The following is a 20,995-nucleotide window of genomic DNA, read 5'->3' as shown; positions in this document are numbered from 1 at the left end:
TCTCGCACTCATTCAGACTCATTCAATAATGGGGACGATTCGATAAATTGGACCCAAGGACAAAGTCGATATGGTGTTGGATATCCCACATGGGGGGTAACCCATCGGGAAGGTCATCGGGCCAAATTTTTTTGAATTCATGTAGCAGGGGCCTTAATCTTTCAGGGATGTTGGTAGGCTCGAGTTCTTCCCCTTTTACAATTAATGCATAAGTCTATCCTGTTTCCTTTGATTCTTCCACAAAGTCCCGTATGGTTAAGAGAAAATGGCTCTCCACTTTAGAAGTTTCAGGTGGTCCCTCTGGATTCATAGGAGCCAATATGGTCTTCCAGTCATCCTTGACGAAGATATATATATTATCTCGCCCTTTATGAGTGGCGTCACGGTCAGATTGCCAAAGCCGACCAAGTAGTATGAAACATGCTTCCATGTCAACCACATCTCATACTACTTCATCCTTATAATGTTTGCCAATTGAAAAGGATATGGTGCACCGTTCAGTTACCTTCGTTTCGCTGACCTTCTTGATCCAACCGATTGTATATGGAGAGAGATGACGCTCCGTTTTCAATTGTAATTTTTCCACCATGACCTTGGAGACGATGTTCTCGCTACTCCCACTGTCAATGATCACGTCACAAACCTTTCGATTCACCTACACCTAGTGCGAAAGATGTTATGCCGCTGTGGATGCACTTCTTTTCTTGGTGCATATAATAGTCGCCTCACGACGAGCGACTCGCCATGATCTTACTAAATCCAACATAAATCATCTGCATCGTCCTCAGTGGTATGCTCCTGTTCTTCAATATCTGGATCTTCATAAGCTTTATCAGCACTACCATCATTGATGACGAGGTTTGTCACTTTTCACTGGGGACAAGTATTTGATAGGTGGCCCGGTTGGCCACAACGATAGCAGTTATCAGGCCTTGGTCAAGCAGAGGGGTTCGGGATTCTACTTTGACCAGCAGCAAGGTCTAGCTTGCTCGCTTCCCTGATCTCGATTCTCAAACGTAAGGGTTGAGTGCGTGCTCCTATGGGCTCCTTCTCCTTAGGCTGTGCAGTTCCCTGGCAGACCTGCCACAGGGATCCTTGTAGTAGGATAGGTCCATGTGTTAGGACGTTCAAGTTGCACTTCTGCCCGAGTAGCCAACTTGATCGCATTATTCATCGTCCAGACGAACTGCATCTGGACCCGATCCTGGATAGCCATACGCAATTCACCGTTGAATCGGGCGACTTGCTATGATTCAGTCTCGACCAAATCGTTATGCGCCGCCAGGCGGTAAAATTCTTCTGCATATTCTCTCACCGACCGACTACCCTGTCGACAATTTTGGTATTGTTGGAATAATACCTGATCGTAATCGCTAGGGAGGAATCGGGCACGTGGTAGCTGCTTCATCCGCTGCCAGGTGCGGATTGGTGCTTTCGTCTGCCTGGTTTGCGTGAGTTACAGTTATTCCCACCAAGCTGAAGCTCCTCCCTTCAACTTGTAGGCCACAAGCTTGACCTTCTTTGCTTCAAGAATGTCCATATAGTCAAAAAACCGCTTAACTTCAGAAAGCCAATCGAGGAAATCCTCAATCTGTAGTTGGCCATTGAAGATAGGAATATCAACCCTCATCTTGAATTCTTGATCCGTTCGATCTACTCGATCACCGCCATATCTAGGGTGTTAGAAGATTATGTCGTCGATTTCCTCCTCACTGGAGCCCCCTTCCTAAGGAATGACCCTTAGATGCACTGCCGGTACTATCCTGCAATCAGGGCGATTAATTGGGGGTGGAGGATTGCCACCAAGAACACAGAGTTGCCTTAGGTTTTTTGCCAAGAAATCCGCTATGCGATCGATGGAAGCCTGCAGCCCTTGCATGGCTTGTTGATTCTCTCGTTGCGCTACTTCGAAAGCTACCGCCGTTAAAGGTAAATTTCCTGGAGCACCGCCCATGGGATTGTTACCCGACCCGTCGTTAGAAGCCATTAATCTGAGGAGAAACCTCGCTTTAATACCAAACTGACGCAGGGGAGGACATGAGGTCGAGCACCGTCTTCCTCAAGAGGATAACTATTTCGAATCCACGGAACTTCTCTGAACACCTCACAGAGACTTCTCAAATCCACAAGGAAAGAAAGCAAAAAATAGAAATAAATTCTAATAAATTCGAAATTGATTAATGAATAATTAAAAATGAGTTCACAACCCTTTAAATAAGGGTATCAAGCAATGGGAAAGAAATCATAATCAAACTACAACTCAAACTCCTAGAACCCGTGACTTACTATAAATAGTAAACTTACTATTTATAGACGGTCGTGATGTCTACTAGTGCGCAAGGTTTTCGGCCAAAAATAGTAAGTGTCCTATATTTTACGTCAAAATCATATATTTTACGTCAGATAACTCATTCTGGATTGCGAGATATGCCCGATCTAAGGTCCGATGGTCCGGATCACTTCTGTCGTCGACCGGGCCTTTTCTGACCCATCTTGGCCATGAAACTGTCCGCGACCCGCTCTACATCACTAATATATTACGTTCAAAGACTCATATGCATTGCTAACTCCATAACTATGAGAATTATAAATTATTGTTCGATGAGAGTTTGGAATAATCCAAAGAGAGTGACATTCCATCGAGACAAATCGAGAGAACTGAAACGTTGAATCGAGTAGCATAATTGTTGAACCGTTCCAAACCGCATCGCTAAATCCTAGCCAGTTGTTGTACATGATGAAAAGGAAAGCAAAGAGAAGAGAAGAAAGCAGGAAAAGGAAAGAGAAGATTCTCCTTTTTCCAACCAGTGCAAGCGTTATTTAGACGTCGATTCTCCATCAAGTCACCACCGTTCTTTGAGTTAGTTGATCTCAAATCACCCACCAAACTTTCTGTAGCATATTTCAAGGTGAGTCATTTTCCAAATAGTTAAAACTGGCTTAAATCTTACATTTATGCACCTTTAAACTGATTCCCTATTGTGCCAACTCACTGAGTTAACTCAACGAATCAACTCTTTTTTTAGTTTTTTTTTTCTTCTTCTTCTTCTTCTTAAGATAGCTCTTTGAATATATCCCTGATTATACCATATTTGGAAATCGTCTTTCAAACTAAGGGAAATTTTTGTTAACCGAGTTGATAACTCACTAACCATATCAATTTGCATTCTACACACTGAAGTCGGGTTTTTTTCGCCAAATCCAAGTCAGCAAACGTTCCATGTGTTTTAGATCAGCTGCATTAGAGAAAATCCTTCATCAGTCATTAGTGACTAAATCAGGTAAGTGATCTTCTTGGTTGAAAACCCTATGTTAATATAGTTCGAATTTCATTTTATTATGCATTGTATATTGTGGATTTAAATTATTTAATTAATTGTTATGCGTGATAAATCAAATCAATTTGATTATCGTTACTTATTGATGATGGACTTTATTTATTTGTGTGTGTATTATATACTGAATTCCCTTATTAGAGTTATTATTACAAGAAGAAATGATTTAATTTTTTCTACTTGTTTAAATTACTGGTGTTCTATCTTGAAATGATCATGTGTTATGGTTACTCTACCTTAAAAGGATCACTGTATTATTCTGTTATAAGTGCTCTACTCGAAGTTATTTTTAAAAGGATAATTATTTTGTACCGCATTTTGAATTTTGGTATTGTGGACATTCGATCCTTTGCCCATGTTCCACGATAATGTCGTATTTAAATATTAAATCCATGGCTCGTGTTCAAGGATATAAGTCATATTTTCTTTATCTAAGACTAAGGGAATTCTACAAGTGGGTGTTCTACCCGAACTTCCAAATATTTAATGCACGGTGCCTTGCCCTAGGAAATTCAAAATGGATGCATGCTTCTCTGCCTTGAGTTAATCTCTAAAATGGGTACACAGGTACTCTGCCCTAGTAAAGTCAAAAAATGGATCGAACGTTATTTTATTTATTTGACTTCGTTATTAGAATTTCAATTATTATTATTAAAGTGTTAATGTTCTCTTATATTTAAGTTGTGGATGCGTAAAAATAATTTTGGTGCACACAATCGTAAGTCGTGATTCCCAATAAATATGGGATTATTTTTAATCAAGAGTCAATTATCTTGAAATCACTCCACGTATTAGGTATGGGACTAACGTGAGTTGTGGCCCTAGGTGCGAAGCCATTACAGGCTTGTAATACTATTAAGTACAAAGTGACCTCTCATTGTATATTCTTTGTTATATTCTAATGTAAAAATTTTAATTTTAAAAATGATACGACAATACAAGCCGTCACACTCACACCTGCTTAGATTGTTTAGTAGGGTTTGTATACAAATAGTCAGTTGGGCAAGATTGTATACTTTCCTTTTTGCGTATTTTAGTACTAGCTGAATTTCAATGTATTTTGTTAATTATTGTTATTTTTTTATATCAGTGTATTTCAAGATTCAAAGATTGATTTGTGGACGTTTATATAATGAGAACGATTATTTTCCTTTTAATTAGTTATTTGGATTGTCTTGAAAATATATAAAAATTTTATGGGTTATTATGTATATTTGTTTAAATACAATCCACCATTCTAGAATTCAAGTTCGGGCGTAGCCAAATCAAGTACCAAATTTTTAGGCATGAAAGTTCACTCGATGATTAAAAAAGACTGATTTTTAGCTAATCAGAAATCTGAGGTGTTGGACGGTATATTCATATCACACCAAGCCATGTGTATACCACTCTAACCATGCATGTGCAGGATCCTTACTCTTGCTCTGGTGGTAGACTCTAAAGAGTTACAACACCCGGTCAAGGGTTGAGTATCCGTAGGTGGTGAAATCCCACTATGACAAACTGTGTAGCATGCGCCCCATAATCCTAGCATTAAGCAAGCCAGAAGCTGATTATGTCCGACCATACCTGTATGGGGCCCACCGCGATGCATCTGTTTAACCACGCTGTCCATCCCTTCTCTCATCTCACGTTAAAAGAAAAATGAGCCAGATCCAATGCTCTATTGGACCACACCACGTATTACTCTTGCATTTAGAGCATTGGATTTTCCTAATTTTTAGCCCATGAGAAAAAGGGATGAACAACATGGATAAACAAATACATCACGGTGGGCCAGACACATCTGGTCGGACCTGCCACACCATAGAAAAACCTGGACCACCATTCAAAAACCTCTAAAATCAATTGTTGATCAACCTGATTTATTTATTTTTTGGTGTCCTTTGGTAGTGGGTTGACCATGTTGACCTGTTTGATTGCAATCAAAATATACAAATAAATAAATAAATAAAACCAGCAGTGGGTTGCACACGCAACGCTGCTGTAATAAGCATATTGTTCCAGGTGGCTCCTTACGCTTGCTCGGGTAGTAGACTCTCAGGAGTTCCAACGCCCGTCAAGGGTTCGAGTATCCATATCCATAGGTGGTGAAATTCCACCAGTGAGAGTGTGTGGGGGTGTGTGTGTGTAAAAAAATAATAATAATAAATAAATAAATAAGCGTATTGTTCCAGGTCTTGTAGGGAGGCGGATTGGGCACTTCCCCACCACCACCTAGTTAGAGAGGGACGGTCGTTTCAAGGGCTCCAGGTGGCCACCGTGATGTATATATTTTATCCATGCCGTCCATTTAATTTGAAAAATCATCTTAGAGCGAAAACAAAAAGGAGGCACACCGAAGTATCAAGTAGGCCACACCACAGGCAGTAGGGATTAACTCTTATTATTGAAAACTTCCTAAGCTCGGCTTGATGTTTATTTACCATCCAACCTATTCATAAGATCAAGTAGACCCGGATGAAGGGAAAATAAAAATATCAGCTTGATCGAAAACTTGTAGCCCCCTATAAATTTTCTACAGTAAGTTTACAAACCCCACTTATTCTTATAATGTGGTCCACTTGAGCCTTTGATTTGCCACCTTTCTGTGCTCGTTCTCTAAAATGATCCTTCAAAATGAATGGGCAGATGGATAAATTATATAAATCACGGTGGCCCCCGGAGCCCCTTACAGGACCGTCAGTCTCTAGCCAGGTCCTGATGGGGTATTACCCAATCAGCGCCCGTCTTGCAGAGGAGCCTTGATTAAATTGGTTCAATTCAATTCATTTCGGGCATTTATAAATTAATTAATTAATTAATTAAATTTAAAAATAAAATAAAATAAAATTAAATTAAAAAAGCAGAGTTGGGGTGAGTTTGGATGCTTGATTGAAATGAATGTAATCAACCACTTCAAAAAAGAGCAAGCCAGACTCGTCCCAACAACTACCACCACCTTCATCTAAACTCAAAAGTCCAAACTTGAAACACAGGGATCGTCATTATAAATTAAATGATCTCACCAAATTACCTCTTTATGGAATTGATTCCATTGAGATTCGATTCAATCGAGCATCCAAACATGCCATAGAACATCTAAATATATGAGCAACACTAATAATTACGTTAGATGCTTCACAAAATACCAATTCGTGCAACGCGTTATTTCGAAAACGAGAACGCCTTTTATATCTTTCATTTTTAAATACAAATCTCTCTCTGGGGGTTTTCTAATTTCCTTGTTTATGCAATGTAAATTCTCTCTAAATGGAAATGGTTTTGAAAACAGAGAGTATTCTCTACAATACAGCATGAAATGCATTCCATATACACAGAGAAATTTCTTCATTGATAATCGTTGTCTTTCTCTCTGTCGATTATAACTGTATCTGACACTACAACCATAACGAAACATCTCTATGGCTAATCATTGGTATAATCTTTTGATGCTGTTTATATTCACTGTCTGTGTATTCTCTTCTACCCTCCCTATACTGAGTACTAAAATTTCACGGTTAGATGAAGAAGAACAAAGCGGGTCGGGTCGTCTACCTTCAACTAACTATATTCATTCCCTTCCGGTATGGTCTCTAGCTTAGGCCGCCAGCTCTCCATCGAGTCGACGCTGTCTCCTCTCTGAAAATCTGAAAGGACATCTTCCAACGACACCTTCTTCGACAGCAGCTCTTGAAGCTGTTGCTTTGTAATAATCACCTTGATCCGTTTAGAACCACCCGAGCAAACATCGTCCGTAGGAAGTGATTTCTGTTCGTCGTCGACTGATGGGAGAAGATAGTACATCTGCCCAAGCCGCAGTTCGTAGTCGAGTGGGAGATATTGGGTGGATTTTCTTGAGATACCGATCTGGTAGCCGTCGAAATTCAAGAGAAGATCCTTGACGAGGATTGGGACTCTGTACTCTAGGATCTTTTCGTCGGTTTTCATGACACGGAGGATGTGATCGTGGCCTTTTGGTATGGTGGGCCTTAGAAGAATGAAGCAATTGCCCATGGCTGGTGAAAGAGAGAAGAAGAAGGAGAGTTTTGGAGGCTTGAATGAGAGAAAAAGAAAAGGAGGGAGTTATGGTTTTAATAAAGAAGGGAAGTTGGGGGGGATGGTAAGCATGTGAAGTAGTTTGAAAAAGAAATATATGGGAATATTTGAAAGTAACGTTCTAAAAGGATGGGAATATCTTTTTACACGTTTCAGGAATAACAAGGGGTGAGAATTGGAGAAGCTATGATGGGAGGGTGTGAGATTTTGAAGGGGTGAAATAAAAGGTAGGAGTTGGGAGAAGTTGTCAACACGCATGCTGCAAGGTCGGTTAGTGGATTGTGGCGCTTTGGCTACGTCTATCTTTCACATGGGTTCAGGCGTATGGTGATTACCATACGTTCTAGCATTGTGGAGTCCATAAGTGTGATGTTTTTATAGAATCTAAACCATGCATCTGGTGCAAGTTTGTATGTTCACCGAACATACCAAGAATTGTTTTGATCCAGAGCAAATATGGGACGTACAGAAGGAACCTACGTACAATAATGCCTAGAAGCTATATATTCATGTTCTGTAGCGCAACTGTATTTTGTAATGGCCTGATTTTTATTACTCGACCATTCATTCTGGTGGGTTGAACTTGATGAATGGGCAGGATGGAATATGAACGATATGGCAGACTCCACATTGAATGTGGAAGTTTCTATGGTGGGAGTCACCCCTGCAATGTCTCCCATTGTTCTCTTTGGTATGGCCCAAATTTGTTATGAATCAGGATAGATTTTGTGATCTTAAACTTAAATGGGGATGAGAAATTAATTGACGGTTTGGATGGAACTATCACATCTCGGTTGGCCCCACGCATTATTGAGCATATGGTAAAGGAATGGGATCATTTCTCACTGCGGTCATAGACATTTTTACTAGTTTGGCACCATTTTTAAATGGAGGTGACTCATCTTTACCATCCGAATTTGGGTCCATTGTGGATGCAGCATGGTCTGAAATGTCACTGATCAAGCAATCCTAACCATACTTCCTGTTAGATGGAGCAAATAACTGACTCGTTTAATATTAACCATCCATCTGACAGATATTAATTGGATGGTTAAAAGTAAAATAGAGAGTATTCCAAATTCAAATGGAAATTTTAGATGGTTAATATTATTTTCTTGGTGTAGTTTTTAGGTTATGCCCATCCATAGTTGGTCTACGATTTGGACGGTCTGGATAGCCGTAAAACGCTGCTCATGTTAACGATTGAATGGTCACCACCAATGTTGCAAAACTGACACAGGAGTCTACCGCGTCATTCTTGATGAGTTGGGTTATATGATATGCGACGTGCGTATTTGCTTGATCTATTCGAGTTTAAATTATGATAAGTAGGGCCCACGGATTGGTAATCCATACCATTGTTTTGCTGACTTCCATAGTAGATGAACCATGCACCTAAAATATTCCATATTGGATGATCATGGCAGCAAATGTTTAGGCTTTCTTTAGTAGCATGTGGACCGTTGCAATGTTTCTCTTCTGAAATTTCTATTTGGAGGCATTATATTGAAAGGCTGTGATTGTTCTATCGAGGAGATGTTAGGGGCATGTCCCATCCAAAATGGGGCGCAATAACCAGTTGTCTATATTACTGAAAATGGGCCCCACTTGTCCAAATTCAAAAGCAGAACGTACTACGCGAAGATGGGGTGGCCTATTTGGTTCGTCTTCATTCCTATCTGCTGTTTTAATTTTAATTTTTCTACATTTGGATGGAGGATTAGTTTGGTAGTCTGCAGGGGGCTCAAATGGAAATCGAAACTTGTGGGGTCTCTCGTGTACATAAGACTCTGTTTAATTTGATGATCACGGCCGTTAATCCAGTGGATCCTAACTTGCATGGCCCACAGTGCAAACATTCCTCCTTAACAGAAAACCCATGTAAATAAGTTTAGGCCTGATGGTTTCAACATTTATCACAATAAAGTATGGAAATAAGAGGTCTTGGTATCGATCCCTAGTGGGGGTGACATGGGTGTGTACTAACAAGCTAACTCGAAAAAAAAAAAGGAAGCAATGATTATAAATTATCTCATACCAATATTTGCATCTGACTGTTGATAATGATAATATTTTTCATTATTTTAATGTCATTATTAAAATATTTTAATGTCGTTACTTGGATTCAAAATCATCATACAGCACTTAACCGATGACCTCAGTATTGAAGTGAACAGAGTCTGGCACTCTGCCATGAATAGGGACCCAAAATTTTTCTTTAAAAAAAAAATATATTGGTTATAATTTTCTTTATCTATTTTCTAAACGCACATATTTAATTTGGTAGTTATAAAATAATAATATGCCATTGTCTTTTACATACACATTTAATTTGATAGTGTAAAATTGTAATGATGGCACATTTTCCTAACATAATTGAAATAATGGATGAGTTTGTAAATATACTTGTAAAAGGCTATTCACCTTGTCAATTAGTTGCTTGTATATTAGGGCCTTTTGATCTTACAAATTCATTGTAAATGTGCAGTAAATACTAGCTTATTACAATTTCACTTTATTTGAAAATAGGTAGGTAGGTATTTTTGATTTGGAAAATGCCCAAAAGGATTAACTTAAATTTGTAGGCCCCACCATGATGTATATGACATATCCGCGTCGTCCATCTGCTTTACTATGACATTTTGAGGCATGAGCCGAAAAATGAGACAGATCTAACATTGAAGTGGCCCACACTAAAGTAAACAGTGGCCCTAAGAAGTTTTTAACGGTGTGTGTTTGATTACCTTTTTCATGTGATGTGGTCCACTTGAAATTTAAATCTGACTCATTTTTTAGTTCATGTCCTAAATTCAGTTGGCATAACGGATGGACAATATGGATAATCCACATACATTATGGTGGACCCCACAAATATTTAACAATATCCTCGATATTAGCGTGAAAAAAAGTAATAATCAAATCAATCCTAGAAAACAATGCGATAAACACCTATGGAAATAATCATTACGATATTTACAATGTAATTACATTTCCCTTAGAAAATCCAACAGGTCCTTAGAATGGCCTAAAAATTAGGCCTAATCATTAAGTAGACCACACCATATGATATAATGGGAAAATTTTCAAATTCACAAGGTGGCTCACTTTAATAGTTGGATCAACTTCATTTTTTGGAATTCTAGCTTTCATGATGGGATGACCTTGTTGGACTAATTGAATGTCATATACATACCACGGTGGGCCATGCACAACCCTTGCAAGTCAATCTTATTCCGCGGAGACTTATAAAGAAACCAGCTGACCCTTATGTTCAAAAGACCATTTCTTAAAAGCATTAGATAGTTGATAATCATAACACCGTGTATGAACCACTATTATTTTCGCTAAACTGTTTGTTTTTCATTTTCTCATTTCGCCATATTTTTTTTTTTAAATTGCATAAGGGCCGTCACCGTTATATAGGGACCACGGTGGTTGGCTATTAATGTTGTAATGGCATTTCTCCTAAATTTATAAGGGGAATTAAAAGAGATGGTGATGGCAAGTGGATGTCAAGAAGACGTAAGCCACCACTAGTGGTTTGGTTTATTATATGTGATTATTGTAGGAGGTAATATTCATCTGTTTTTTTAATTGTAAATGGAAATAAAAATCATCATGGCATTTAAAACTGCCCATCTTGTTGGGTAGTCATGGATTGTATAAATGTACATGGGGCATTAGGTCCTGATAATGACTTTTAGGTATAGGTCTCCTGGGTCACGTCAGGTTCGACTCGCCAAAGTGCTACAATGGTTTTAGTTAGACATTAGGTGAAGTGGTCGTTGTTGGTTCAGCCCTTCTAAGAATTTGAGTGCGGAATGTATTTTGTCAAGATAGTCCAAAGTAAAAGTGGGCCCCACTTATGCTATTGGAGATTTGACAACTATCTGATTAAGGCAGTTTTTTTTTTTTGAACTGCTGAGCCAGGATGTCCATGGTCAGCGTCCTGCCCTTCATGGGGTGCCCACTGTAATGTATAGATTTTATTCTTTGTCCATTTACTTTTCCATATCATTTTAGGGTATGAGGCCAAAAGTAAAGTAGATCCAAAGCTTGAGTGGACTACAAAAAAGGAAGCAGCCATAATAAAAACGGCCACCATTGAAACCTAACTAGGGTCTTGCCATCCGACCTGTTCATAAGGTGACAGGGACCCAGACGAAGGGATATCACAAATATCAACTTGATCCAAAACTTATGCAGCTTTCAAGAAGTTTTTAATGGTGGGAGTTAAATCCCCACTGTGTGGTCCACTTGAGCCTTGGATCGTTCTACCTAATTTTGGACTTCAATGCTAAAATAATGTGAAAAAAAAATCAAGAGTGGACGGCATGGATATTAAAACCCATACATCATGGTGAGATCCACAAAGCCCTGCCTTGGACGGATTATGGTCCAGGCCAGTGCAGGATGCAATCTCCTCTTCACCGTAGCCTCAAAAATTCAATCAGCCAAAGTTATAGTCGTCCTATCCAAACTTCAAAAACCTGAGAACTCAACTCGACTCATGTCCAGCTCAGTTGACTTGACTCGAAGATTGATTCAAGCTGATATTTGTGTTTTCCCTTCAATCAAGTCCATATGACCTTATGAACAGGTTGGATGTCAAATAAATTTCACAGCGGCTCAAAGAAGGTCTCAATGGTGGGTGTCATCTTCACAGCTGCTTCATGTGGCATGGTCTACTTGAAATTTAGCTTTATTTTTATTTTTATTTTTATTTTTTTTTGGGGGGCTGATACCCTAAAATAATATGAAAAACAGATAGACAGTGGACACGGAGGACCCCCACAAAGCCCACTAATTTTGGATCGTTGTCTAACGACTCAACTCGCCAAGATTTCAAATGAGTCAAGTGTCTGATTTCTTAAACTGACTCGCCAAATAGATACCCGTTAGTAAGTTGCCAATTGTCGGCTAGAATTTTTCCAGTTGGTTTTGGGTATGGCCCATCCAAACTTTGTCTTGTTGAATGGATGGTCCCAAATGCTGGACACGGGACACATGTCCCTCAGATGACTCCCTTTTCGCAATATATATATATATATATATATATATATATATATATATATATATATATATATATTTTTAACTGAAAAGAAGATTGTTTTGTTAGGTAAAAGCATAGCGTATCTATTTTTACCGATTTTTATAATGAGGTAGAGCATATTGGAGCTTAAACTAGTCTGTAATTCCTCGTCACGTTGTTTTAAAAAGAAAAAGAAATCTCACATATCTTTCCTTCGATAACCGAAAGCAGCTTGACTTGGAAGCTGCTCTAACGAAGGCAATGGCCGGCCGACCCGTTTCAGTTTAAGCAGAAGTCCTCTGGTCGGTTACGATCTCCCATTTTCTTGGTCAGGTAGTGCCGACCAACAGATGAACGGTTAGGATCATGTACACTTGTAAAGTATCCGTTGTATAGGGTGACTTGATTCCAAACGCAATTTTCCTATACCCGGGTTATACTGTCGCCTACCTTGATGTACGTGTTACGTTCATTTCAACCATAACGAGGATTGTGTACTGAGTAACTCAGGATGCTATAAGCATATTGAGTAAACTGTGTGGGGCCAACGCGTGGTGTGTGTGTGTTTGTGTTTAATCCACGCCGACCATCCTTTTTTTCATCTCATTTTCGTGTACGATTCCAAAATTGAAGCATATCTAGAGGTCAAGTGGACCACACCACGGGAAACAGTGGGAATAATGACATCCACCATTGAAACCTTCCTAGGGGCCACCGTGATGTTTATTTTTCATCCAACCTGTTCATAAGGTCACACAAGGATAAATATAAAACCCAATATCATACTGATCCAAAGCTTCTGTGGCCCTTAAGAAGTTTTCAATGGTGGGTGTTCAATTCACAATTTTTCCTGTGGTGTGGTCCATTTGACACTTGGATATACTTCAATTTTGGTCTCATGCCATAAAATGAGCTAGAAAAATGAATGGACAGCATAGATAAGATACGTATATCACGATGGGCTCCACATAGTTTACTCAGTATGCAAATGCGTTCCTTCATGCATCAGTTGCGACATACCATGTCAGGACACACCACAATAAACAATGTTAGGTAAACACCCACCGTTGAAACCTTCTTGGGACCACAAATGTTTTGGATCAGCCACATGTTGTGTTTTCCCTTCATCAGGGTGTGGGTCAACTTGTGAACGGGTGGGATGGCATACAAACATCGTAGTAGGCCCAAGGAAGGGTTCGACAGTGAGCATTTCCATGCAGGCCGAGTTTTGTGGTGATCTAACCGCGAATTATGCCGGTCCCATTTGGATTAGCCAATCCCCAAGTGGATTCACCCAGTTTTTAAAAGGGAGCGGGTTAGGTGTTACCCATTACCGTGTGGGCCCCACCTTGCTGAATGTGTTGTATGGTAACACCTAATCCACTCCCCGTTTTTAAACACTTCTAACATCCAAAAAGAGGAATCAGTGGCGCCGTCTGCTAATGCTCCATGTATGCGGACTCATGGTTTGGTGATATGAACCGTTGATCGGATGGACAATGCCGGGCCTGCCAGTAAGTCTTCCAGATTTGTAGCGCAACCTCCACCCAAAGGAAGGGCCCATCAGAGAAACAGTTTCATCTCTATAAATGGGCTCCACATGTCCTGCGCGTCAGCAAACCACTTGCTCGTCGATATGCAGCATACCTTACATGGAAGCGGATTGGCTGGTGTACCACACACCACCGATGTGACTGTGTGTTGACGTCACCAAGTTCTATGGATCCCATCATGAGGTATGACTTATATCTAAACCGTCCGCCCACTTGGTGAGATTGTCTTAAGGTTTAAACAGAAAAATACTTCATATCCAAAAATCAAGTGGACCACACTGTAAAAAGCAGCTGGGATTGAACACCTGCCATTGAAACCCTTTTGGGGTCACAGAAATTTTGGATCAATATGATATTTGTTTTTTCTCTTCATTCAGGTCTTTGTGACCTTATGAACAGATTGGATGGAAAGTAAACATTACGGTGGGCCCTACGAATGTTTCAGCGATAAGAATCATTTTCCACACTGCTATTTGTGGTGTGATCCACTTGCAACTTGAAAATTACTCATATTTGGAATAAGAACTAAAATGATCTCCCCAAATGTATGAACGGTCTAGATATGAAAAATACATTATCATTGTATGGCCATGTAACTTTGATCTCCTTTGAACGGTTCGTAGCTCGGGAGCGTCAGCGTTCGTCTTCGCACGACACGTACAGCTAGGTTGGTGGTGTGCGGTACACCAGCCAATCCGCTTCCACCTTAAATCTGACCATGGCTTCGGTAATCCAAACCGTTGGTCTGATGTGTTCCATCATGATGCGGAATTTCCAAAAATCTCCCAGATTCAAGATCCTAATCCACGGTGGGAAATTGGATCACGGAGAAAGGGGCCACACGTAGAAAAGTTTCTCCACGTCAGCAAACCGTATGCATGGGAATAACCTTTACTCCTACACAAAAACAAGTGTATTGCACTTTGATAATTATAAATAAATAAATAAATAAATAAATATCTTCAGCGCTTGAAATATCTTGCGAGGGGCCATTCAAACGCCACCATGGGCCACCGAGTTGCTGAATGTGGTGGGCCTCAGTGTCGGCCATTTCAGTCGGAGTTTATGATAGGAGTTTTGAAGGAGATCTGGCACACCAATGCATGTGGAGACATGGGTGGGATAGGAGCTGAGGGTTGTACTTTAATTATAACGTGGGCCACTTCACGAATAAATGTTTGAAAGAGGAGACCAGTTCGGCGGTTCCTCCAGAAGGTTGTCCTTAAAACGTCATCCACCATGTCATTTACCTGCTTATAACCTATTTCCCTTTTCGAGGCCCACCTTGTTGTATGTATACCATCAAATCTGCACAATAAGAGAGACACAAGATGAAGATAGAATGCCCTAAAATGAAGCCTAAAAAATCATTCAGCGGGCCACACCATGAAGACTTTTGACACAACCCAAAAACCTCAAAATTCATATGTTAGCCAATGTAATGGTTGGATATCCATGCCTTTCATTTTGTGGCATCCAACTTTCAGGGTGGTTCAATCGTCCTGAACAGATTAGATGTCACAAACATCACAGTAGGCCCCACACACAACCCTTTTAGTGGGATACAGGTTGCTAAGCTGATCTTTGACGCAGGGATGAATGTGACGAGGGCGATCACCCTTTTCCTTAGAGCATCGCCAGACTCCTCACACATACTTTAGAAATCCACGAGGAAAAAAAATGAAATAAAATAAAAATAAATTCTGTAAAATTTGTAATTTAATTGATGAATAATAAAAACAAATTTATAACCCTTTAAATAGTGATGCCAAAAACTTGAATTATACTCTAACTTATACTCCCAAAGATTCATAACTTACTATTTCACTATTTATTAGTAAGTGACTTATATGGCTTAACAAAGTTATTCTCCTAAGTTTTCAATATACCTCCACCTTGGACACAACTCCTAAAGCCTAATGGATGAAGTGTTACCAACAAATTAAAACTTACTAAAAATAGTAAAAATGGAAATTTGGTGTGGGCAACTAGCATTTCCGGATTGGTTGGCTAAAGTAGCTCGTCCTATCCAAAATCATATATGATACGCCAAGTAACTCGTTTCTGCTTGCGAGATATGCTTGTTTTAAGGTTTTGACGATCTTAGTGACTTTCGCATCAGATCGAGCCTTTCTGGTCCATCTTAGTTATGAAAGTGTCCGCAACCTGCTCTACATCAATCTTCCTAGGATGGCAGTTAAGTGGGGCTAGCTACAGTGATGATGGTGAGAAATCTAACCCGTTCATCCCTTAAAATTGGGCCAAAAATGATATATATTCAAAACGAAGTGGCCACACCACTGAAAACAACGAGAATTGAATGTCTACATTGAAATATTTGAAGTTTTGAATTAAGCTAATATTTCAATTAATCCCAGTAAGAATGACCTTATTAACTATATGGGTCAGGAAGTTTCGATGGTAAGAATTTCCCAACACACCTTTTTCAGTTGAGTGGCTCACTTAAGTTTTGGATTTACAAAATAAGCTCACATCCTAACATAATATGGCAAAAAGGATGGGTAGATGAATTCTCCAAAACATAGTGGCGGCTCCGCTTAGCTAGCTTCCTGTCAAAGGAATTCTGGATCCTTTCAGCGTAAGACTTGGGGCACAAAGCAACACATCACCGGGATCGGTGGTGTGTCCAAATGCCACAAACATTAGGCCCCATTTAGAAAAAGACTTGCCTTCAATATTCTGGCAAGAGTGCAATGAGCGGTACAATGGCATTGAGAAATTATTTAAAAATAGCATTCTTGGTGTGCAAGTAAATCAAATTAGATTGTCCAAATTAACAGCGCCTGATTAAAAGCATTATGAACTAATATATAATTACCTTTCTTGATTATTTGACCATTGGATTGGTGGGCATTTATTGTATGGTTAAAATGAAAATTTTTCAGTCCAATTCAAAAAACAAGGGCTGATGAATCAGAGTCAGAATGCTCAACCAATCCAATTTGGGACAGCTGCTTAACTACCACAGGCTACGTAATTTAGTCAGTTTCGCTTGAGTTGTTACATGAGACATATACAATTCTTGAATGCCTGTGTATCAAGGTGATGCTATGCCCGAGTATCAAATAATTCCCTCTAAAATGAGTTTCACATGGATACGTGTATTATAAGTAAATGAATAACTATGCAAATCTATAAGGCAGTCCATTTATGCGCTGCTACATGTACCAATGTAGCCATGTATCAAGATCCAAACCATCCATCGGGTGGGTCCAACTCTGATAATGTTCTTGCCAAAAGATAAGGTCGGTCAACTGATATAGAGCAGGTCGTGTATACTTTCATGTCCAAGATGACTAGAGAAGTCCCGGTGAGAAGCGGAAGTGATAATGACCGTCAGAACTTTAAAATAAGCATATCTTGCAAATCAGAATGAATTATTCAATGTACCATATATGATTTTGAAGCTACTTTAGCTACCTAACCCCACTACGTCAAGTTACCCACGCCTAATTTGCGAGATTCCATTACATTAGTAGCCAAAAATCCTTTTTAATTAGTTTTAATTTGATCATAACTCTTATCCGTTGTGCTTTAGGAGTCGTGTCCAACCTGAAAAGGGCTTAAAAATTTTAGGAGAATAACATAATTAGACCAAATTGTAAACTTATTTTTTTGGCCGAAAACCATGATGTCTACTATCTATAAATAGTAATTTTATTATGTATAATACGTTACAAATTTTAGAAAGTTTGAGAGTTGGAGTTTGATTCTGAAATTTTCTATTTCTTCCCTTGAGTCCAAATAAACTCCATGAATTTGGAATAGTCTATCCTTGAGTAAGACGGTGTTCGACCTCATATAGTCAACCTTGCGTCATCAACCAATCAGCCAAGCTACGGTTTATTAATCAAATGCATGGGGAGAAGTTGGGAAGTGTCTGTAAGACGAATAAATTAGTTTCTAACCGTCTGGCGAACATATTAATGAGTGTATCAGGCTGATTTTTTGTCCAGGGAACCTTTATAATGGGACTTTCCTGATGTACGGCTAGAATTGGGCCAGTGTAGTCGCATCGTTCTTGGGTGACACTGGTCTATATGGGTGCCTCCCGGTAAGATTATACATTAAACCTTGCAATAGTTGTTTTATTTGTTTTTATAAAAAGAAATGGAAAGGTAATATCAATGTATTCCTTGAAGTTCACATGGTAATGACAATTTTGCCCATTTAATTAATATAAAATTAGTAATATCAGCTGCCAACCGTGTACGGTACGGCTGCAATCATACAAATCCAATTTGTAGAGCCAACGGCTGTGATTTGTTGGATCTTGATACGCGTAATGGAGCGTGGATATCGAGTACATGGGCCGTGTTCTAGAGAACTTCGCGCAAAAAATGTGGAAAGGATGAGGTAATCGCTTCTTCGGTTTTGAAAGGGATGGTTATGTCTCTTTTCTACTTTCCGTTTTTCATGTTTTCTGCTTTGGCTCTTTCCGTCAACAGTATTGTTAAAGCGAATGGAGCGTGGATAAGTGGGGGTGGTGAATCGCGGCCCACGTATCAGGATGGTACACGTGTGTTAGATCCAAGACGTGGGTCACGTGGGATTCGGTGGATTCCATATGTCATTGGAAAACGTGGGTAAATTGAATATAGCCAGCTTGTGACATTTTTCCTAAAAGCCCATTGCATTCATACGGGAGTGCCGCAACTGATGCATTCATTTGCCTTGATTCACGGACGGTCTAGATCTTGTAGCTGTGTGCCACGTTGGGACATTTATCAAAATTCATCTTTCCAATCTTTCATCGCGTGGATGTCTCCGGCCCCATTTCCATTTTAAGCCATAATGAGGCGGCTCTAGAGAAAGGCGTGGGTGGTTAGCAGTCCAACGTCTATTAAATGCTATGTTCGGAGTAGATTTTTACAACTGTCGCATCTTGACCCTTGAGTGGGATGGGAAGACTCGTGATTAAAGAGGAATGATCGAGCCATGCTCATGTCTGCATCAGAACGCACCTTTGACTTCGTGCCTCTGGAATTTTGTCCAGTAATTGACTCGGGACCATGTCCGATGGTGGATCTACATCGTCCATCTAGTGACTTTTGTTCGTGGGTGGATTGCACTTGAAAACCACACAAAACGAACGGTCTTACTGCACGGATAGTGACCTTCCAATGGATGGTTAGATTGAGAATAGGTTCAACGGAAGAAACTAGCGGCTAGGATCATGTGTTCTGTTTGAAGGTTAAGATCCTCATCCCCGGGCAGGTCAGGGGAGGGGGGCATGATCAGCAATCCAGCCCGTTCAGTAGCGGGCCCCATAAAAGAACGGCGTAGCCCGAAATTAACACTAAATTGGATTATCTTAAGAGCCCTGTGATCTGGACGGTTAGGATTGACGTTAAAGATGTTTAACAAAACAATGATCAATGGCTGAAATCCTTCATATCGTATGGAGGAGATAACTTCTGATTATATACAAAATAATTACACTTATATGATCTTATGTGATAGGAAAGAATCAAATACAAATATTCAAAAATATTTGTACATATCTTTACATCTATACAAAATGGTGGTTCAAAATGAAATATGGCAAATATCACGGAGAATCGTCCAATTCACCTTTATGTGCATGTTTTCCATGGGCCTGTAGGAGAGACACTGCTTTGGTTTTATAGGATCTTGGCTTAGTAAATTCCATGAAATGCAGATGGGCCATGAGTGGATTGACTCATCTCGTCCGCAAAAGCTGGCCCGAAACAAGAATGCAATCGTTGGGTGATCTATAACCTTTGTTTAAAGGTGTGTCCATTGTCCGTTGATCTAAACGGTTGATATCGTAGTGCCACGGAGGCAGACCATGCTTCAGAGATCTCCTTGATGGGGCAATCCTAACCGGAGGTATGCAAATAGACGGTTAAGAAGGAAATGCAAAGTATGGATAGGTAGGAGCATTTTGAGAGTGGTGTGTCCAGATTTGGGTCCATCATGAGAATGGTCAGGATGATTGAACCGTCAATGAAAAGCGATGATACTTAAAAGCACACGTCCTGGCAGCAGAAGTTTCAACCTCCGTTGGATATTCCTTCCACAAGTGGCACGTTCGTGTTAGATCTAGTCCCTTCATCAAGTGGCACGTTCGTGTTAGATCTAATCCCTTTATCAATTGGTCCACCTTGAGTTTGCCATTCCAAAAGAAAAAAATCAGGTGATTACTTGATTCCGATGGCCGATAATGGTGGATTGGCTGGATTCAGATTACTCTTGAAATTATTAATTATATCTATTAGAAGATCAACCAATCAAAACCAAGGGTCCATAGCTCAGTGGTAGAGCATTTGACTGCAGATCAAGAGGTCACCGGTTCGAACCCGGTTGGGCCCTAGGTTTTTTTTTGTTTTTTCAACGAATTGAAATTATTTTACCTGACCCTTCCCTCTTTGCTATAAAAAGCCTATTTTGAGGGTTATTTGACCTACAACCCTTCCCTTTTTGCTATAAAAAGCCTATTTAAGAGTTATTTGACATGCAACCCTTCCTCTTTGGCTATGAAAAATTCTTTTCATGCTGAGGTACAAACACAAGCAAGAGGTTTAACTAAACCCATAGGAATGTTCTAGGGTCACCTTTTCCATACCGTGCAATTGTAATATCCAAACCATCCAATGGTTTTTTTTTTTTTTTTCTAGACCTTAGAGATTATTATTATTATTATTTTCATTCACAAGGTGGGTTGCGTTAACAGGTTGTTTTTAGCCATATAGATTTGTTTCATGGACACTGGAAAATCTTATCAATGAACCAACCTTATTTTGGGGAGATGGGACTAGCAATGGTTATCCATTTACTCAATTACCACCATATATACAACCCAAGAAAATTGGATTTTGATGTAGAAATTAAAATTTGTGTACCTGATTACCTATTACTAATAAGTGGTTCCGAGGAGTATATTACCATGTAAGTATCATATTCATATTGGCTTACCAGATTACTTGAGAACATTTTTTGTAATCTTCCCATATTCATATTGGCTTATCCGATTACTTGAGAACATTTTTTAA

The 20,995-nt window shown here is 39.6% G+C and overlaps 1 protein-coding gene and 1 non-coding gene across 2 annotated transcripts; one reads left to right on the top strand and one right to left on the bottom strand.

Moving 5' to 3' along the window:
* Nucleotides 1-6,257: 6,257 nt before the first annotated feature.
* On the bottom strand, nt 6,258-7,508 carry LOC131232730 (uncharacterized). Its single transcript, XM_058229181.1, has one exon. It carries the CDS (start codon nt 7,329-7,331, stop codon nt 6,879-6,881), a length of 453 nt encoding a protein of 150 aa, XP_058085164.1. The 5' UTR covers nt 7,332-7,508; the 3' UTR covers nt 6,258-6,878.
* A 12,735-nt stretch (nt 7,509-20,243) lies between these two features.
* On the top strand, nt 20,244-20,315 carry TRNAC-GCA (transfer RNA cysteine (anticodon GCA)). Its single transcript has one exon. It is a non-coding gene; the product is annotated as a tRNA-Cys (tRNA).
* Nucleotides 20,316-20,995: the final 680 nt, after the last annotated feature.

The sequence above is a fragment of the Magnolia sinica genome, chromosome 18 (genome assembly GCF_029962835.1).
Source record: "Magnolia sinica isolate HGM2019 chromosome 18, MsV1, whole genome shotgun sequence".
NCBI classification, from domain to species: Eukaryota; Viridiplantae; Streptophyta; class Magnoliopsida; order Magnoliales; family Magnoliaceae; genus Magnolia; species Magnolia sinica.
Note: the sequence above shows the minus strand (reverse complement) of the source record. Positions and strands in the feature narration are given on the sequence as shown.